This window comes from Notothenia coriiceps, unplaced genomic scaffold (genome assembly GCF_000735185.1).
Source record: "Notothenia coriiceps isolate Sejong01 unplaced genomic scaffold, NC01 NC01_scaffold00037246, whole genome shotgun sequence".
Lineage (NCBI taxonomy): Eukaryota > Metazoa > Chordata > Actinopteri > Perciformes > Nototheniidae > Notothenia > Notothenia coriiceps.
Window position 1 is genome coordinate 8654228 of NW_011369947.1, and position 15209 is coordinate 8669436.

Consider the following 15209-nt stretch of genomic DNA (forward strand, 5'->3'; position numbering starts at 1 on the left):
GAAGGAAAGGGAGACAGCACGCAGGTAAAATGGAGGGTGGACTCAGACAGATTTGTCTGAGAAGAGGAATTAGCCAGCCCGGGGGAAGACTTTGAAAGAAGCTACCTACGGTGAGAACCCTGCCGGGAAGAGAGGATGGGGTGAGGAAGAGGTGAGCCCGCGCGTGATGGAGATACCCACGAGGGAAGGTGGTGATATGCGGTTTGGATTCCCAATGACTTGATATAGATAATTCTTGCACTATTTCTCCCCTGTCTGATTGTTTTATTTGTGTTGCACTGTTGGAGGCGCTGGACCTAAGATTTTTCATTGTCATAAACTCCACTTATGACCCTCGCCGCTCGAATGGAGTTATTAACAGGTTAGTCACATTTGTCCTCGCTGGAGGTGTAGCATCCCAACTGTGACATCAACAAATAGTCCTAGAGAGAGTGATTGAGCGATAGGAACCAAAAAGGCAGTTCAACGGAGAAACAGACACAAAGGCAAACCAAAGAAAAAGCTTTTAAAGAAAGTCTTGTGAACTTTTCTTGTTAGGAAGCCACCATAAGAGCAGAGGAAAGGAATTTGAATGTTTTCCCCCCAGGGGAACACAGAACAGAGCTGTGCTGTGCCCCGGGGAAGACTACGACGCTGTGATGCCCCCTGGGGCTCTCAGGGCTCCAGCACGCAACACGTAGCATTTGGTTCTGAAAATAATAAATACCATGTCTTTAGGTTCTTCCTGCTAGCGTTAGCCTCGTTAGCCATCCAAATTATGTGTAGGTTTGCTTCGAGCTCTACTCAATATCCTGTAATGGAAAATAAGTGATTGTTACCTCGTGGGGGAGAAGAGGGGGGTTGCTGGTTTCAAACAATGCCCTTTAATAATCTATATTATCGAAATGTCTATTATCTGACACTCTCTAAGGGATTCTTTACCCAAAGGCAATCCTCTCATGATCCTCTAAGGAAACATGGGGAAATTAACGCTCAATTTTAAATCACAGATCATAACTGCTACTTGGAAAACAACAGGTTACTTTGTTATACAATAAAAGCTCTTTAAACATACGCAACAATATCTCTAACCAACAGCGAAGAACAGATCCGTGACGTCACGTTTTACAAAAAGTTGCTAACACAATTATTTAAAAACTATTAGACAAAATGTTTGTAACAATCATTGTAAAGGGATGGGAGAATGTTTGTTGGAGGAGAAGTTAGACATGGTGAGGAGGAATTTAATTAGGGTTGTGTAGTTATGCCAGCCGTTCATCCCCCCGCCACGTCCACAGTTGAGACTTGTTTATTCTCCTTACATAATCCATCTGGTCTCCTCTCACCATCTTTGATTTTGGTGGTTGGTGGTGCAACAGAAAATGGTGCCAAATTCTGGTGTTGGCAAGATTATTTGAACCAGCTCACATTTTTTAATGAGTTTTATGTTAATTAATGGTTTTGCAGTTCCTTCCAGGCATGTTGGGATAAGAGAGAAGGGGGGGGGCTATGCCACTTGCCTCAGCTCTGGTGATTCATCTGTTGCAGAAACCATGCAGGAACATATGAGCTTTGATGGAGCGCATTTTACTGCCTGGAAATCAAGATGAAATGTAATGGGAGAAAAAATCTTGCTGGGCAATTATACAAGATATTAAATCCTCTATTAAGTCGACATGGAAAGAGGATTAATCCAGACAGGAATGAGACGGCCACCGTCAGTTGAATAAAGTTCAAGAACCATGAAGCTGAATGGCCAAACTTGCGAACAATCGTTGGGAGTCACATTTATAGAACAGCCTGTGGTCTCTCCAAGAGGTGTTCCTCCTCAAAAACAAGAAACAATTTAAACCCCAAAGGAGAATGGATCAAGTGCAGGGCTTCTCAACTTCTGGACCTGAACTGCAAACAATCCGGACAATCGAAAAAAAAAAAATTGTGATTAAAAACGCCATTCTGTTCTAAACACATCAAGGATTGTTTCTGAAACAGTATGGAGCTCAAATACTTTTTCTCTTGCGGGTTTATGACAAGGTGAGTTCCTTTTTTTATTTCCTGCTTTTTAAACACATGTGCTCTACACAGTACAGGTTAGCTCTGAGTGTTAGCGAGGCTTGCTAATGTAAACAAAGACGAGATTACGTCCAAAACACGTCAGGCATTGTTTCTGATAGCAACTTTCTGTGGGTCCTCCTCCGATTTGAAGTCAGATCGGCAGCAAATCTGTATCCGCTCGTTGTACACCCGTTTTTAAAAGATTTGGGTACGGCGGAAAAGAGAGAGGGTTTTATTTTCTGACGCTGCGTGAGTTCCCCGACGCACCGGGACTTTACTGGCATTGATCCGGACCATTGACCTTGTATAAAAATTCACAAGTGGACCTTTAACAAAAAATGTTGAGTACCCCTGGTGTAGAGGAAAGCAGGATATGCAGATTACAAAACAAATAGTGGTTGGAATGAACCAAAAGACAGGGCCAGAGCGTGTGTTTATGTGTGAGTACAGTGCATAAGTATACAGTGCAGTGTAGGTGTTTGTATTTATCAGCACCACATGGGAGATCTAAAATATTCCTGGAATGCAGCACAAAGCTTTGTGAGCGCCTCGCTCTACAATGTGTAAACTGTACAGCAGTTAAGTAGAATCTTAGCCTGCAATCAGCAATTTCCCAACCCCTCAATATAGTGGGAGGAGGGGGAGAAACTCCACCAGGGAGGCATGCACGATCAATTTACATTTGACCCAGTTCACTTGGCGTGCTTAAAACTATAGTATTTACATGATTTCTCTTTATATTGAATAAACATGGCCTCCGAAAAAGAAATGAAAATGTGGATATGCACAAGCTTCCTGTAACTCTACGCTAAGTCATCATTCCTCGCATTTTCTATGTAATTTGCTATAAATTAAGAAGAGCATATCTTTAGAGAAACATTAAGTGCATTTGTTTTTAATCTACTAGATTTTTTACTAGATTTTGTACTGGGCAATGAGGACAGAATAGGAGCTGAACTGACCTCAGACCAGTCCCCAGTCTTCCATTGTGGACAGAGGAACTCATTGCAGGGTTGGACGGTCGTCTTGTCCCTTTGACTGCATTTGCTCTCATCCCCTCCAGCCTCGGCAGTTTTCCGACACACTGCCCCGCGGCGGCGGTTGCCTCCACCACAGCTCATGGAGCACTGCGATACAAGCGTTTGAACATCAGCTTGTGTAAACATGCAAACACCACCCGTGATAGACTTTGACAAACATCTGGATTATGCTCACACACAAACCCGACTTTTCCCACAACTATTTTACCTCAGACCAAGACGAGTACTCCCAGCCGCCTGGGTTACAGTCTCCATGGCAACCTTCCTTGTCATCAGGTTTTTGCTGACTGCTACAGTAACGGTCATCCACCTTCTGGGTTTTACCATCGTCACGGCTGATTTTGGTACAGTATATTTCCAGGGTACGGTATCCGGGGCCGCACTGAGATGTGCACTCACTCTTACGAGCCACATGCCACCTGCATCAAGGGCAAAATCCTTATCAGTATTGTACAATGATTAAGTGAAAACTAATTCATTGATTGGTTAATAATAAAGGCTGGCTGAACTGGTAAAACTAACCTGAGTTCACACTCAGTGTTACAGGCCTCAGTTAAGACAGCAGGTCTTGTTGTACCGTGACACCTCTGGTCTGACACCACCGCCCTGTCCGACTCTCTGCTACAGAGGATCTTCCGCTTCCGCTCTCCTATAAAGACATCATGACGCTTGAACAGCAGGTATAGTATACTTATATGAACTTATTCCTAAACTCAGAAAGAATGTTGAAATACTGCACCCATGAGAATATTTGTTTGTGTTACCTCCATCAAGCGATATTAAAGAAAATGTTTTTTAGAGTTTTGAACGCATTACACATTTTGCACCATTTGTTTGTTGTTTATCAATGAGAAAAACAAATAAATATGCAAAGCTTATGACTAGAATTGCAATCAATGATTTAATAACTTCATCATCAGGTGAATCTCCTTCAACTGCTGCCTCACCTCAGGATCTTTACGGTCCTCCGTGTAGTTGTCTGAGTCAAAGCAACAGCTTGCTCAAGTACAATTGACAAGATCATAGGATTGCAATGACTACCTGCAGCAATGTTGGTGTGCTTTACCTTGGCCTTTGAGTTGAAATCCCAGAATTTAATCACACTGCACCAACTTTACATGAGTGAGATTTAAACCTCATGTGGCTGCGGGAAATATATTCTCTATCAGTACCATGTTACCAAGTTCTCAGATCTTTGTGTGCCGCAGACTGCCAGAAAATCAAAAGTAAATTTAAAAAATCCAAAGGTGCTGAGGGCAATACATGTTTGCTGTTTGTCCTGCCGTGTGAACTCATTGGTTTCTCTTTGGAATTTACTGTTGGTACTTCAAGCAGGGCAGTGTCAAAAAGTGGAAAAAGAGATTCTCAGACAAAGTGTTTGAGTTATAACACATAACAGGTTTTCGAGTTTACCTGCGATCCGCCTCTGCACGCCTACACACTCCGACATATGTCATGTCAAAGAAGGTAATTGGACACAGCACACTACGAGGTTGAACTTTAATCACTTGTTCCAAACCTATATGTCTAGCACGAAGCTGTCAAGTTTAGCCAAACAATCCTCTCCCTCCTATGCCTCCGGCTCAGCAGTTCCCACGTCGGCTCTCTCCGTCTCATCTCTTTTTTACTCTCACCACAAGATTTATCATCGACCACTCGCATCACCTCACTTTGCCAGACCCTTGGTGCCTCCCCCTCACCTTGGCACAGTCGGCTGCACTCCTGCCAGGGCCCATAGGCATCCCAGAAGAACTGCTGAGGTTTGTCTTCTATGGGGATGTTGAAGGAGTACCTAACATCTGGGTTGTAAAGGTTCCCCACAGACAGCACCTGGGGATTAGGCAGGCAATGTGATATGCATTATATTACAGTAGGATTATGAGTTTTAGACATCATACATAGTCCACTCGTTCTTAAGTAAAGGTAGAAACCGTTGAAGGTCAAACCTGTAGAACTAACATTTTAAGTGGCTGGATAAGGACAATTTACCTGGACAATGATGTCTTCCTCGATGCGCTCAGTACAGTTGATCCTCTCAATGACATGGTCAGAGCCACTGTACTCAATGACGGCATTTCCTACTTTGATTTCCCTTTTGAACATGCTGACCACAAACTCTCCATTAAGCAGGAACTCTCCGCGGCTGTTTGATATGGCTGCAGAGAGAGAGAGAGAGAGAGAGAGAGAGAGAGAGAGAGAGAGAGAGAGAGAGAGAGAAAACACTTGTTTGAACCCACAGAGACAGAGAGCCAAAATGAGTGGAAATTCGATGTGAAACTCTTATGATGACTTTAAACAAGCTAAGTAAAAGAAGCAATAGCTTGATTTTGCTTTTTACAGAGCACCTTAGCAACACTGTGGACTGCATTTTCATTTAGAGTAAGGCACATGCAGTAGGCAGCAGTAAAGTCTTATTGGGGTAAAACAATCCTCTATTCCCGGAGCAGTCCCATCCATGGGCATCCTGTTCTGTTCATCAGCAGTCTGCTGCACTCATTCGCCCTAATGCGATTATGGAGCTAATTTCCTGCCTTTACTTTCCTAGCCATTTCACACATTACCCTAATATGACCGTGGGGAGCGGCCCTCATTCCAGCAAAATTGTTAATGACTGCGCCCACATAAAAACACACATAAAAACACACACAATAAAGGGTGACAACTAAAATAAAACATGTTAATACGTTTACAGGGCGGCATATAGTCATGCATAAAGGGAAATATACAGACATAGAGACAGAATGAAGGATAAAAATATGCAAACATACACTGCACTTACAGTACAGACACACCTTAGTTGACCTTAATGGAATGGTAGCCAGAGGGCTATCTGAGCTCAAGTATTAGCATGCTTGTGCCAACAAGACATGCACAGTAACAGCTGATCCAGACAGACATATTGTACAGAAAGACAAAAATGTACAGAACCAAAGAACATGAACAGCTGCACACACACACACACAAAATACAAAGGCCTTAAAGGGGACCTATCATGCAAAATGCACGTTTTGATGCCTTTCATACATAAATATGTTTCCCCGGTGTGTCAGGGAACTCACGCAGCGTCAGAAAATAAAACCCTCTCTCTTTTCCTCCGTACCCAAATCTCTAAAAACGGGGGAACAACGGAGCTGATCCTGATTTGCGTCCAATATGACGTAATATCGGAAATGTGGACCCACGGCACTATCAGAAAAGTTGCTATCAGAAACATTGCCCGACTGTTTTGGACGTAATATGGTCGGTGCATGTTACATTAGCATCGCTAACACCCAGAGCTAACCTGTATTGCATGTGTGTGAAGAAGCAGGAAATAAAAAGGAACTCATCTTGTGGTATAACCGGCAAGAGAGAAAGCCTTTGAGCTCCATACTGATTCAGAAATAATCCTTGATAATCCATGATATGGCGTTTCATCACGGCAGTATTTAGTTTAGACAGTAGCTGCCGGGTCCCGCATGAGCTCAGCCCCCTCCTTTTTTTTTGTTCAATATATATATATTTTTTAAAGCTTTATACCCCAAATCAGCACTTTTGAAACAGGAAGTGAAATAGATGGATATGAGGCATGGCTAGAATGGGTGATCTGTTTGGTATTTTGAGCAAAACACTTCATAGACATGTATTTTTGATATATCTGAGACTTATGCTATTGCCTAAAAATAGCATGATAGGTGACATTTAAAACCAACTGACCTAGCTGGAATGGTACCCAAAGGCCAAGTTCTTGCTCATTATTGTGTTAGCATGCACACTATACTTGAACTCCTTGGGTTTGCAGTTAATGTACTTAACACCCAAAAGCTGAACATTAATCACAGAGAGCATATTGTTTTAAAAAATTGCTAATATTTATGTAAATGTAGAAATACAATGAGAATATGCCAATTTCTTTGAAACAAGGTAATGGAGGTCTTACCGAGGTAGTTGTCATCCTCCGGCTTCCCTGAGTAGCTGTGTTGACGCACATCTACGTTTGTAGCACCACTTGGTATTCGCACAACATCATTATAGCCTGCAATTATGAGTATTGTGTTTAGATCATTAGTACACTCTAGTTCTCTGCCTATGATACAGACAACTAAGCACATGTACACATGTGTTAAAGCAATATAAAAAAGCTGCTGTCTTTTCTACTTGCTGAAAGTAAATGATAGTGTAATAAAAGAGGCTATAGCTCACCATACTGGACAATGTTAAAGGTGCCTGCCACAGTTTTGCAGGAAGAGTTGTCACCTCCGCACACGCCACACTTGTCCCTCCTGGCTTTAGAGTTTAATACATGGTCGCAGCCCGCTTGCTGTTCAGTAAAGAGGTAGAAATGAAGGATGTGTATTAAATATAAAATAGGACAATGCCAGGAGTAATGTAAAGAGTTACAGTAGAAAGAGACAGGGAGAGATAGTGGAAAATATGGAGGATATAAGGGAGAAAGTTGAGAGGGATGTGCAGACATTATAGGACAATGCACAGGAAGGCTTAAAGAACAGAAAAGGCAGACTAAAAAAAAAAAGAATACTTTGTTCATCTAACACCGTTTAATCCCTAATGCTATCCAAAAATTCCGGACTGTTATATTGATATGCAAGATAAATTGACTTTTACTTGGCCAGTATTTCTTGATGAAATACTGATCGAGTAAGATCAAGTCAAACCTAGGGACTCATAAAATTGTTAAATGAGAAATTGAGTCATGGCCATTTCTTTCAGATGACACTAATTTGAAAGAAATGTCCACATAAGGAATGACATGAAATGTGCTTCTACATTTTGAAGGCAGATCAAGAGGCGCATGGATAAAATCCACTTACTAAGGCCAGGGAGGCCACTTACTGAACCACAACCTAACCAAAAGGCTGTGTGTGGTTACCAGTTTACACAGAGAAACCCACTGATTCTTTCAAGAAGCATATTGCTTTCAAACTAAAACTCTATCTGTCAAAGGTTTGAGGCAATATACACAGTCTGGTTTGGCAAAGTACTGAAATGCTTTTTGAAAAAAGCCTCACCCTGCACAGGCCCTGGACACAGATGTCGTTGGTATCGGGTCCACACGGTGTGCCGTCAATGACCCTGTCCCTGAGCTGGTAGTAGGCCGTGCTGCCTGCCACCCTACAGAACAGCTTGCACCGGTCCTTCATCAAGACTGAAAAAATAAGCAACAAAGACACAAAAACATTGAATAATAATGGATTATAACGCCTAACTGACATTATGTGTCTATTATGCAAAAGGGGTTGGCAAAAGAAGGAAACAGGATGCCAGGGACATAAAAAAGGATTCTCACTTCCGCTGTATTTGGGCACCCAGCGAACATTTGGAGGTAGACCGTTAATGTTGAAGTGTCTGCCATCGAAAGCCGCGCATTGTTCCTCCCGGAAGTCCTTCGTTTGCATGGAGCAGGGCTCAGAGTTACAGGAACGAAACTTCATTCGGCGACCCACACAATACAGTCCTCCATTCTTGGGCCTGGAAGCAAGATTAAGAAAGGGATCGAGACAGTGTTTGGTTAAATGTAGTCAATATTTTAAGTGGATGCTTACCACTACAGGTCAAACATTCACCTATTCTCCATTTCTCATCACAAACTTAGAGCATGCCGCTGGCATACTTTTCAGATACAAACTCATTCTCGTCATGCCCAATTATTTTTCTATACATCTATTAAACTAAGATGCAAGGCCACACATGGAAACTTGAGTGATCTTCTCATTTTCCAGGAAACAACCCTGTAAGATCTGCTATCAGAGGGCATCAGTTGATGAACACTAGCTATGAAAAGAATTCCTTTAAGGAGGTTTGATCTATGGTACATTGACTTCAGCAGCTAAGATGGAGACAAGGTCCACTAGGCATGCGTGACTACAAAGAGAGGGACTACTCACACGGGTCGGTTGCATTCGCGCGCAGCAATCTTGATGCCACCTCCGCACGTCCGAGAACAGGTACCGAAAGGGCTCCAAACTCCCCACGCCCCCTCTACAGGTGCAGCGTCATGCTCTTTGGCTATACACAGGCCGTGTTTGCAGTGCTGCAACGACAAAGAAATGTATGAAAAAATGAATGAAGAGACATGAATGAATTAATGAATGAAGAGAGAAAGAATAGGAGCAGAAGGAGTGAATGTGGTTAGCAAGTGGAAGAAAGAAAAAAAGGCAGAATATCTCCAAGACAGAGAGAACAGACGGAGTGAGCTTATGAAATTGTATCCATGGAACTGGCAACACATCTATCTGCTCTCCGGTGCTTTGATGCTAATCTGGGAGAAATTATACAGGGAAGTAAATAGAAAAAAAGGAACTGAAAAAGACATTACACGGAAGGGTCTGTCTGGACAGGAGACAGGAAAATGTCACGCACAAAGTCAATAAATATATCTCAGCTCATAACAGGAGGATAATCTGGCTGTGTTCAACAAACAGACTCCAGATTAAGTGTTTAGTCTGGAGTACTGCATGACATGGGATGAGAGATTGGGGCAAAAGGTTTGAAAGGTTGTGTGTGTGTGTGTGTGTGTGTGTGTGTGTGTGTGTGTGTGTGTGTGTGTGTGTGTGTGTGTGTCCTCTTAGGCCTCCATGTCGCTTTCATGTTCTCTCAGTCTTAGTGGCAGGAAGCCAGGGGTTAGTGAGAAAGTCGTAATTAAAAGCTGTGCTAAGAGTCGACTTGAGAGATACCTCCATCATGTACAACTTCACGCCACACTCCTACATGCCAGCCATGTTTAATTACTAGAGATTACCACGTGTCCATAATCCATTTTTTCCATGACTCACTGGAAAGGTTGTTACATCAAAATTAAGAAATGTGGTTAGAGTATAAACAGAACCATTTGGGTATTTAAATGTAATGTAATGGATACAAATGTGGCTATCCTGTGTTGTCGAAAGATGTTTAACATGTTTTTTATCTTTAAACATGAAAAACTTTTGAACTCTTATTTCTTGCTCCTGCCACTTTTCCTACCTTCCCAGGAGAGCATTCAGTGCCGTCTGCCCACGGCATGTGCTGGGTCCTGCAGCCCCGCTGGGCCCCCTCTGGACTGGTGCACCACAGCCTCCTACACTGGGTCTGGGAAATACACAAACACACAGCGTTAACCTTGAGATTCCACATAACAAGTCAGACAATTAGGGAAAGACAGGGCACGTGAATGTCATGCTAATAACCTTACTGTTGAACTCTGTCAAATGAATGGACTTCATTTGACACACGTCCACATTTTAACACAACATGCCAGAAGGTGACTCTATATATACAGTAAGACAACTTACAGTGCTTAAGAGTATCACATTTATTTTGGAGACATTTCTGCAGTATGCATTTGATCAACAAGGCCATACTAAAGTATATGGATGGTTTGGTGTGATGATTCGAGCCTGATTCTAGGTCCTATATATCAGTTACATTTGTTGTTATTTGTTTGCATCTTAGAACAAACTATCATTGAGTTGTTTAAACTGCAGCATATGATCAAAACAGAAGAGGCTTCCCTCAAAGACCCACACCTGCAACATGGCAGTTTGGATTTGAACACAGACTTCACCTACCATATATGGGCACACCTGCGTCCCCTGCCCAAATATCAATTCACACTGTTTATTGACATTGTATACCCGTCCAGGCAGCTGCTGCGACAGACTGTACGGTCTAGAAGCGGGCTCGTCCAGCAAGCACTCACCATATCCTGTGCTATTAAGAAATACAAATTAAATGACTTATAGAAAAAAAGGGGGAAAACAAAAGACATGTTTACTGTACATTTCTCAATTTCTTTACTAGTTTCTGTTTATATTCAGTCAGTTATTTGAAATTGGGGGGATCTCAAGCGTTGGGGACACATGTATAACTTTGGATAGTGTGGGTGGACAGTTTCGCAAAATAGATTTTTGACAGCTGCCAGATACACTTGTTTGTGCTCCTTCCTACAGTAGGGGTTCCCTGATGTTTCTCTGCAAGAGTCTTTGGAAGCCCTGAGACATGGTGACTGTTTGTTTACATTTAAACCTAGAAATGTGGCTGTTGCTGCCAAAGTTGGGGTAAGAAATGCATACAGTGCACTCTGTGTGTGTTTGTATGTTTAATGGATGTGTGAAATCTCTGTGATAAAGTTGTACAAACACAGTATTTTAAAAAGGGTATGTTGCCAGGGTTTTAAAACACTATTGAAAAACTTCCACACATGCACATCCTATTTGATTCAAGTAATTTAGGAACTTCTCAGCAGAAATGCTAGGAAAAAACATATCTAACAATCCTGAAGAAAACAGTATGACATACTCAAGGAACTCTGTGATGTACTTCTTGCTACACTTTGACCACATCCAAGGGTTTGTGTTGTAGTTAAGTGTGGGCGCCATCACATGTTGCTGAATCTTAACTCCGTCCTCCTTACACTTGTTACTGTCATCATGAGGCATGTTGAACCTAGCACAGAGAAAACAGATACAACATTAAACAAGGGAAATACATTCCTTCTCCCAGTATTTGGCTGAGATTAACATAAAAGCCAGTATTAATGTTGATGACAGCCTACAACTTGGAAGTTTCATAACATAAGTATTTTGCAAACCGAAATAGACAAGAATCAAATAGAAAAAGTTTTGTTTGTGCTTCAGTGCGTTTCATTGGTCTGTGCACATGTTTTCAATCCTAACATTGGTGATATATTTCCTCTGTCACTATAATGTTGGCTCTGGTAAAACCCATTCATGGTTGCAGCTTAAAATAATACAGAGCATTTGTATTTCCTGATTGCGGGGTGTTTGGAATGCAACCAGGACAATATTGAATTATATGAACATTGGGCAATAGACCAAGCATAATAAAAAAAATCAGAGCAGCATGAGTATAGGAGAACAATCAAGCTCCTGCAGGGTGAGTAAATAGGATCCTGGTTGGCGGTGGACAGGTACAGCAGCGCACTGCCCGCAGCCCTCCCTCTGAGCTACTCAGCCCCCCACCTGACAGGTACCATCTAACACTGAGCTCTGCACTAAGTAGCCGTCAAGCATGTTGTCACCGCTTGACGCGGATAAACGTGGATGTGAACAATCCCACCTTTTGTTTAGTGGTTAGAAGGAGCATTTGTTAGAGGTGATAAGGGCTGTTAAGGTCTGTAACAGTCTCCACCGGCTCTGGCTGACTCAGGACGTAGGACAATGCAGAGTTTGCTGAAGGGCAGGTTTCACTACATTTCTGAGTATCTAATTTACCGCCGTTTCTCTTTACCCTCAAAATGAAAGGCAGAACAAATTTGAAATATAATCAGAAACACACCAACACATCAGCAAATAATGGGAAAACAAAAAGGAATGCACTGCTGTTTTTGTTCCAAATAAGCAGGACTCCTTGATCCCCATCTGCTGGTTAGCAAGCATCGACTCCTAGAGACTTTTGATGTGTCACTGACGGAAACACTTCCCCTAACTAGGAGCAGTATCACAGTGCTTAAGTTAAACAACCAGTGGACACATGCTGTGCTTACACATGGCCAAGTTCATGGGCGATGGTGAATGCGGTGCTGAGTCCATTGTCCTCACTGATGCTGCAACTCCTGTATGGATCACACACCGTCCCCAACTCTGCCAATCCTTAAAAACGGGACAAAAAAGGAAACTCACGTCATTTCTGCTCTTTTTCCATTGTGATTTATCCACCAGCATCACACAAAAGTAAATAATATAATTGATTATATGGTTTGAAGTCTATGAGCACATTTAAAAACAAAATGCAAGTACCTAATGTGTCACACTTGTCTCTTGCTCTGCAGATGTCCTGCCTGTGGTGGATACACAGATAATGGGTAATGGTCAGTGGCACTGCACAAGACAAGAACACTTCCCCAAATTGAATGGGGTCCTTCTCATTTAGGTTCAAATAGTAGTTCAATTCATCAGGCCTCTGGAGACAATTTATTCCTTTTCTTTTATGTAAATGATCTCCAATTATTTGAACTTGGACAATGTGATTTGGTAAATGCTGTCAGCAGCAATTAATTCAATAATTCTATACGTTTCTTGCACCTGGTTATTAGGATGGCAGTGTCATGATGGGAATGATGGTTATCATCCAGGAGGTTCTGGCTCTGCTGCCAAATGCAGAAGTTCTTTAAAGTAGTCTGTGCATTAAATGAAATGACTGGACCTTCCTGAGAACAAACAGAGAGAAATTATTGAAAGGAATGATAACATTGATCACCACATACTTGATTTAAGTGAGCAAGTACATTGATCCAAACTAATTAGCAGTCTTACCGGCTCGTTGTTTATTATGACTAACTTTACAATCACAATGTTAATGAGGTTGCCAATGCTGGGGTCCTTGTAGATGGAAGATACCTGAAGAAAAGAATAAAACATGAGCTGAATCCTCTGAATGAAAACATTTTCAAGATGAACTTATTTGTGTTATGCAGATCAATATGTAACAATATTTTCCTTCACTCAACCAAGGTGAAATGTGACACAGTATATTAACTGGAAAATCTATCCTGGGCTGCCTTCCTGCAGTTTTAAGTAAGGGCCGGGAATTTGGTTGATTGAAAGATCAAGTTGATAATGGCCTGAGCCCCTGTAGAGAAGGCAAGCTTTGCCAAGAAACAGAATATAGGTCATCCTAGCCTCCCCCCCACTGTTGGCCCCAGACGCCTGAGGAAACTGGTATTTGAAGTGGCCGCGAGTATGCGCTCTATGTGACATACCTGAGCTTATTTTTAACATTCATCAAAGCTGTCAGGCCAACTCTACCTTGAGCTCCCCTCTCTTCCTTCTAGCTGTTTGAAAGAGGTGTTTACCCCTGCCCTAGGCTGCCCTTTTCCCCTTCCATGACCCTACTCCAAAGGCCAACTGACTGACTTGCAGCTCAGCAGAACAGGTACATACACTTTGTGCACCACATGTACTTTCTGGCCATAATTGTGCAGATACATAAACACACTTCCATCTCCCAGCCCACTGCCTCCATCAACCAACTAGCAGAAGTATAACTTACTATGGACATTAATGTGAGAATGTAGTGTTGTAGGTTGCTGCCATGATGCTCCACCATTTTGCTGTCGGCCACCAGCATGACTTCAACAAAGCGTGGGTAGGAGAGGAAGCGCTTTGTTCTCTTGTGAGGTCCTGAGTCACCGCTGCTATCATTTGATGGTCTGGTGCTAGAGTTGCCGCTCGCCGATCCGAGCAAAGCACCACCGGCCATGCCGGCACTTAGTGACTCCAGGTCATTGAACATACCGCCGCTGACCACCGGGGCTGCATCGGACACATCGGTAACCCCGACCAGTGGCCCTCTCTTCAGCTTGTGTCTCTTGTGTCTGTGTTTGTGACCTAGAGAGGGAAGCAATGGAGCATTTGTAAATATACAAAGATTGAAGGATGATTGGAAATTCATTCATTCAACAAAAAAAAACATACAAGGTATGAATCAATGTGTGTTTAGAATAAAGCTTAGGAAGTGGGTTTATGTTTTTAAATGTCAAAATAAATTGACAGTTGGCTGACTGGAAATGTGTATAAAATACCGCTTTCTCTCTGTTGTTTATTGTCGCTGAAAGAGTTGGTTGACAAATGAACACTGCCTGGAATGCCTTTTTTTCTCTCCTAGTCCTCTTTCAGAAAAGAAGGAAGAGAGAAGGGCAAAGAGTTCAGACGAGGTAAACCTGGCACCCAGCCATAAAAATTGAGCACAAACTGCAAAGCTCAAGCTAAAAGAAGGCAGTTTAACAACTGGGCAGCAAAACCTCTTAACGCTAAGGGGAATGAATTCAGATTTTAATCATGGCAGGGCAACACAACTGCTGAATGCCAGTCTTTTTTTGTTTTCCCATCACATGCAGATCACCCTGTCTGGACCACCAACAATGCATCCCCATCTAAATTACAGTGAACTCGAACTACATCATATTATTGGATCTGCTTTCAGTATACAAGATTTCTGATAAAGCAAGAACAATTTGCTGTACTTCAAAAATCACAAGGTTACAATGGATCTTTGTACAAAGATGAATCATTCTTGGCCAAAAATCTCTCACAGTCAAATGTATGTTCCTCCAGGCTATGATCTCACACACACACACACACACACACACACACACACACACACACTATGTTACACTACAGACCAAAAGAGAAACAC

General features: G+C 42.3%; 1 protein-coding gene across 1 annotated transcript in view; it reads right to left on the reverse strand.

Moving 5' to 3' along the window:
• adamts9 (ADAM metallopeptidase with thrombospondin type 1 motif, 9) overlaps positions 1-15209 on the reverse strand; it is a 61140-nt gene that overhangs the window by 40623 nt on the left and 5308 nt on the right. The window contains exons 4-21 of the mRNA XM_010794718.1: positions 14064-14401; positions 13328-13411; positions 13097-13221; positions 12812-12852; positions 12559-12664; positions 11352-11498; positions 10622-10763; positions 10038-10142; positions 8960-9105; positions 8362-8543; positions 8084-8220; positions 7257-7374; positions 6994-7089; positions 5064-5230; positions 4775-4904; positions 3597-3723; positions 3283-3493; positions 2997-3161 (exon numbers count right to left, since the gene is read on the reverse strand). Of these exons, the coding sequence (XP_010793020.1) occupies positions 2997-3161; positions 3283-3493; positions 3597-3723; positions 4775-4904; positions 5064-5230; positions 6994-7089; positions 7257-7374; positions 8084-8220; positions 8362-8543; positions 8960-9105; positions 10038-10142; positions 10622-10763; positions 11352-11498; positions 12559-12664; positions 12812-12852; positions 13097-13221; positions 13328-13411; positions 14064-14401 (2567 nt within the window). The remainder of the gene's footprint in view (positions 1-2996; positions 3162-3282; positions 3494-3596; positions 3724-4774; positions 4905-5063; positions 5231-6993; positions 7090-7256; positions 7375-8083; positions 8221-8361; positions 8544-8959; positions 9106-10037; positions 10143-10621; positions 10764-11351; positions 11499-12558; positions 12665-12811; positions 12853-13096; positions 13222-13327; positions 13412-14063; positions 14402-15209) is intronic.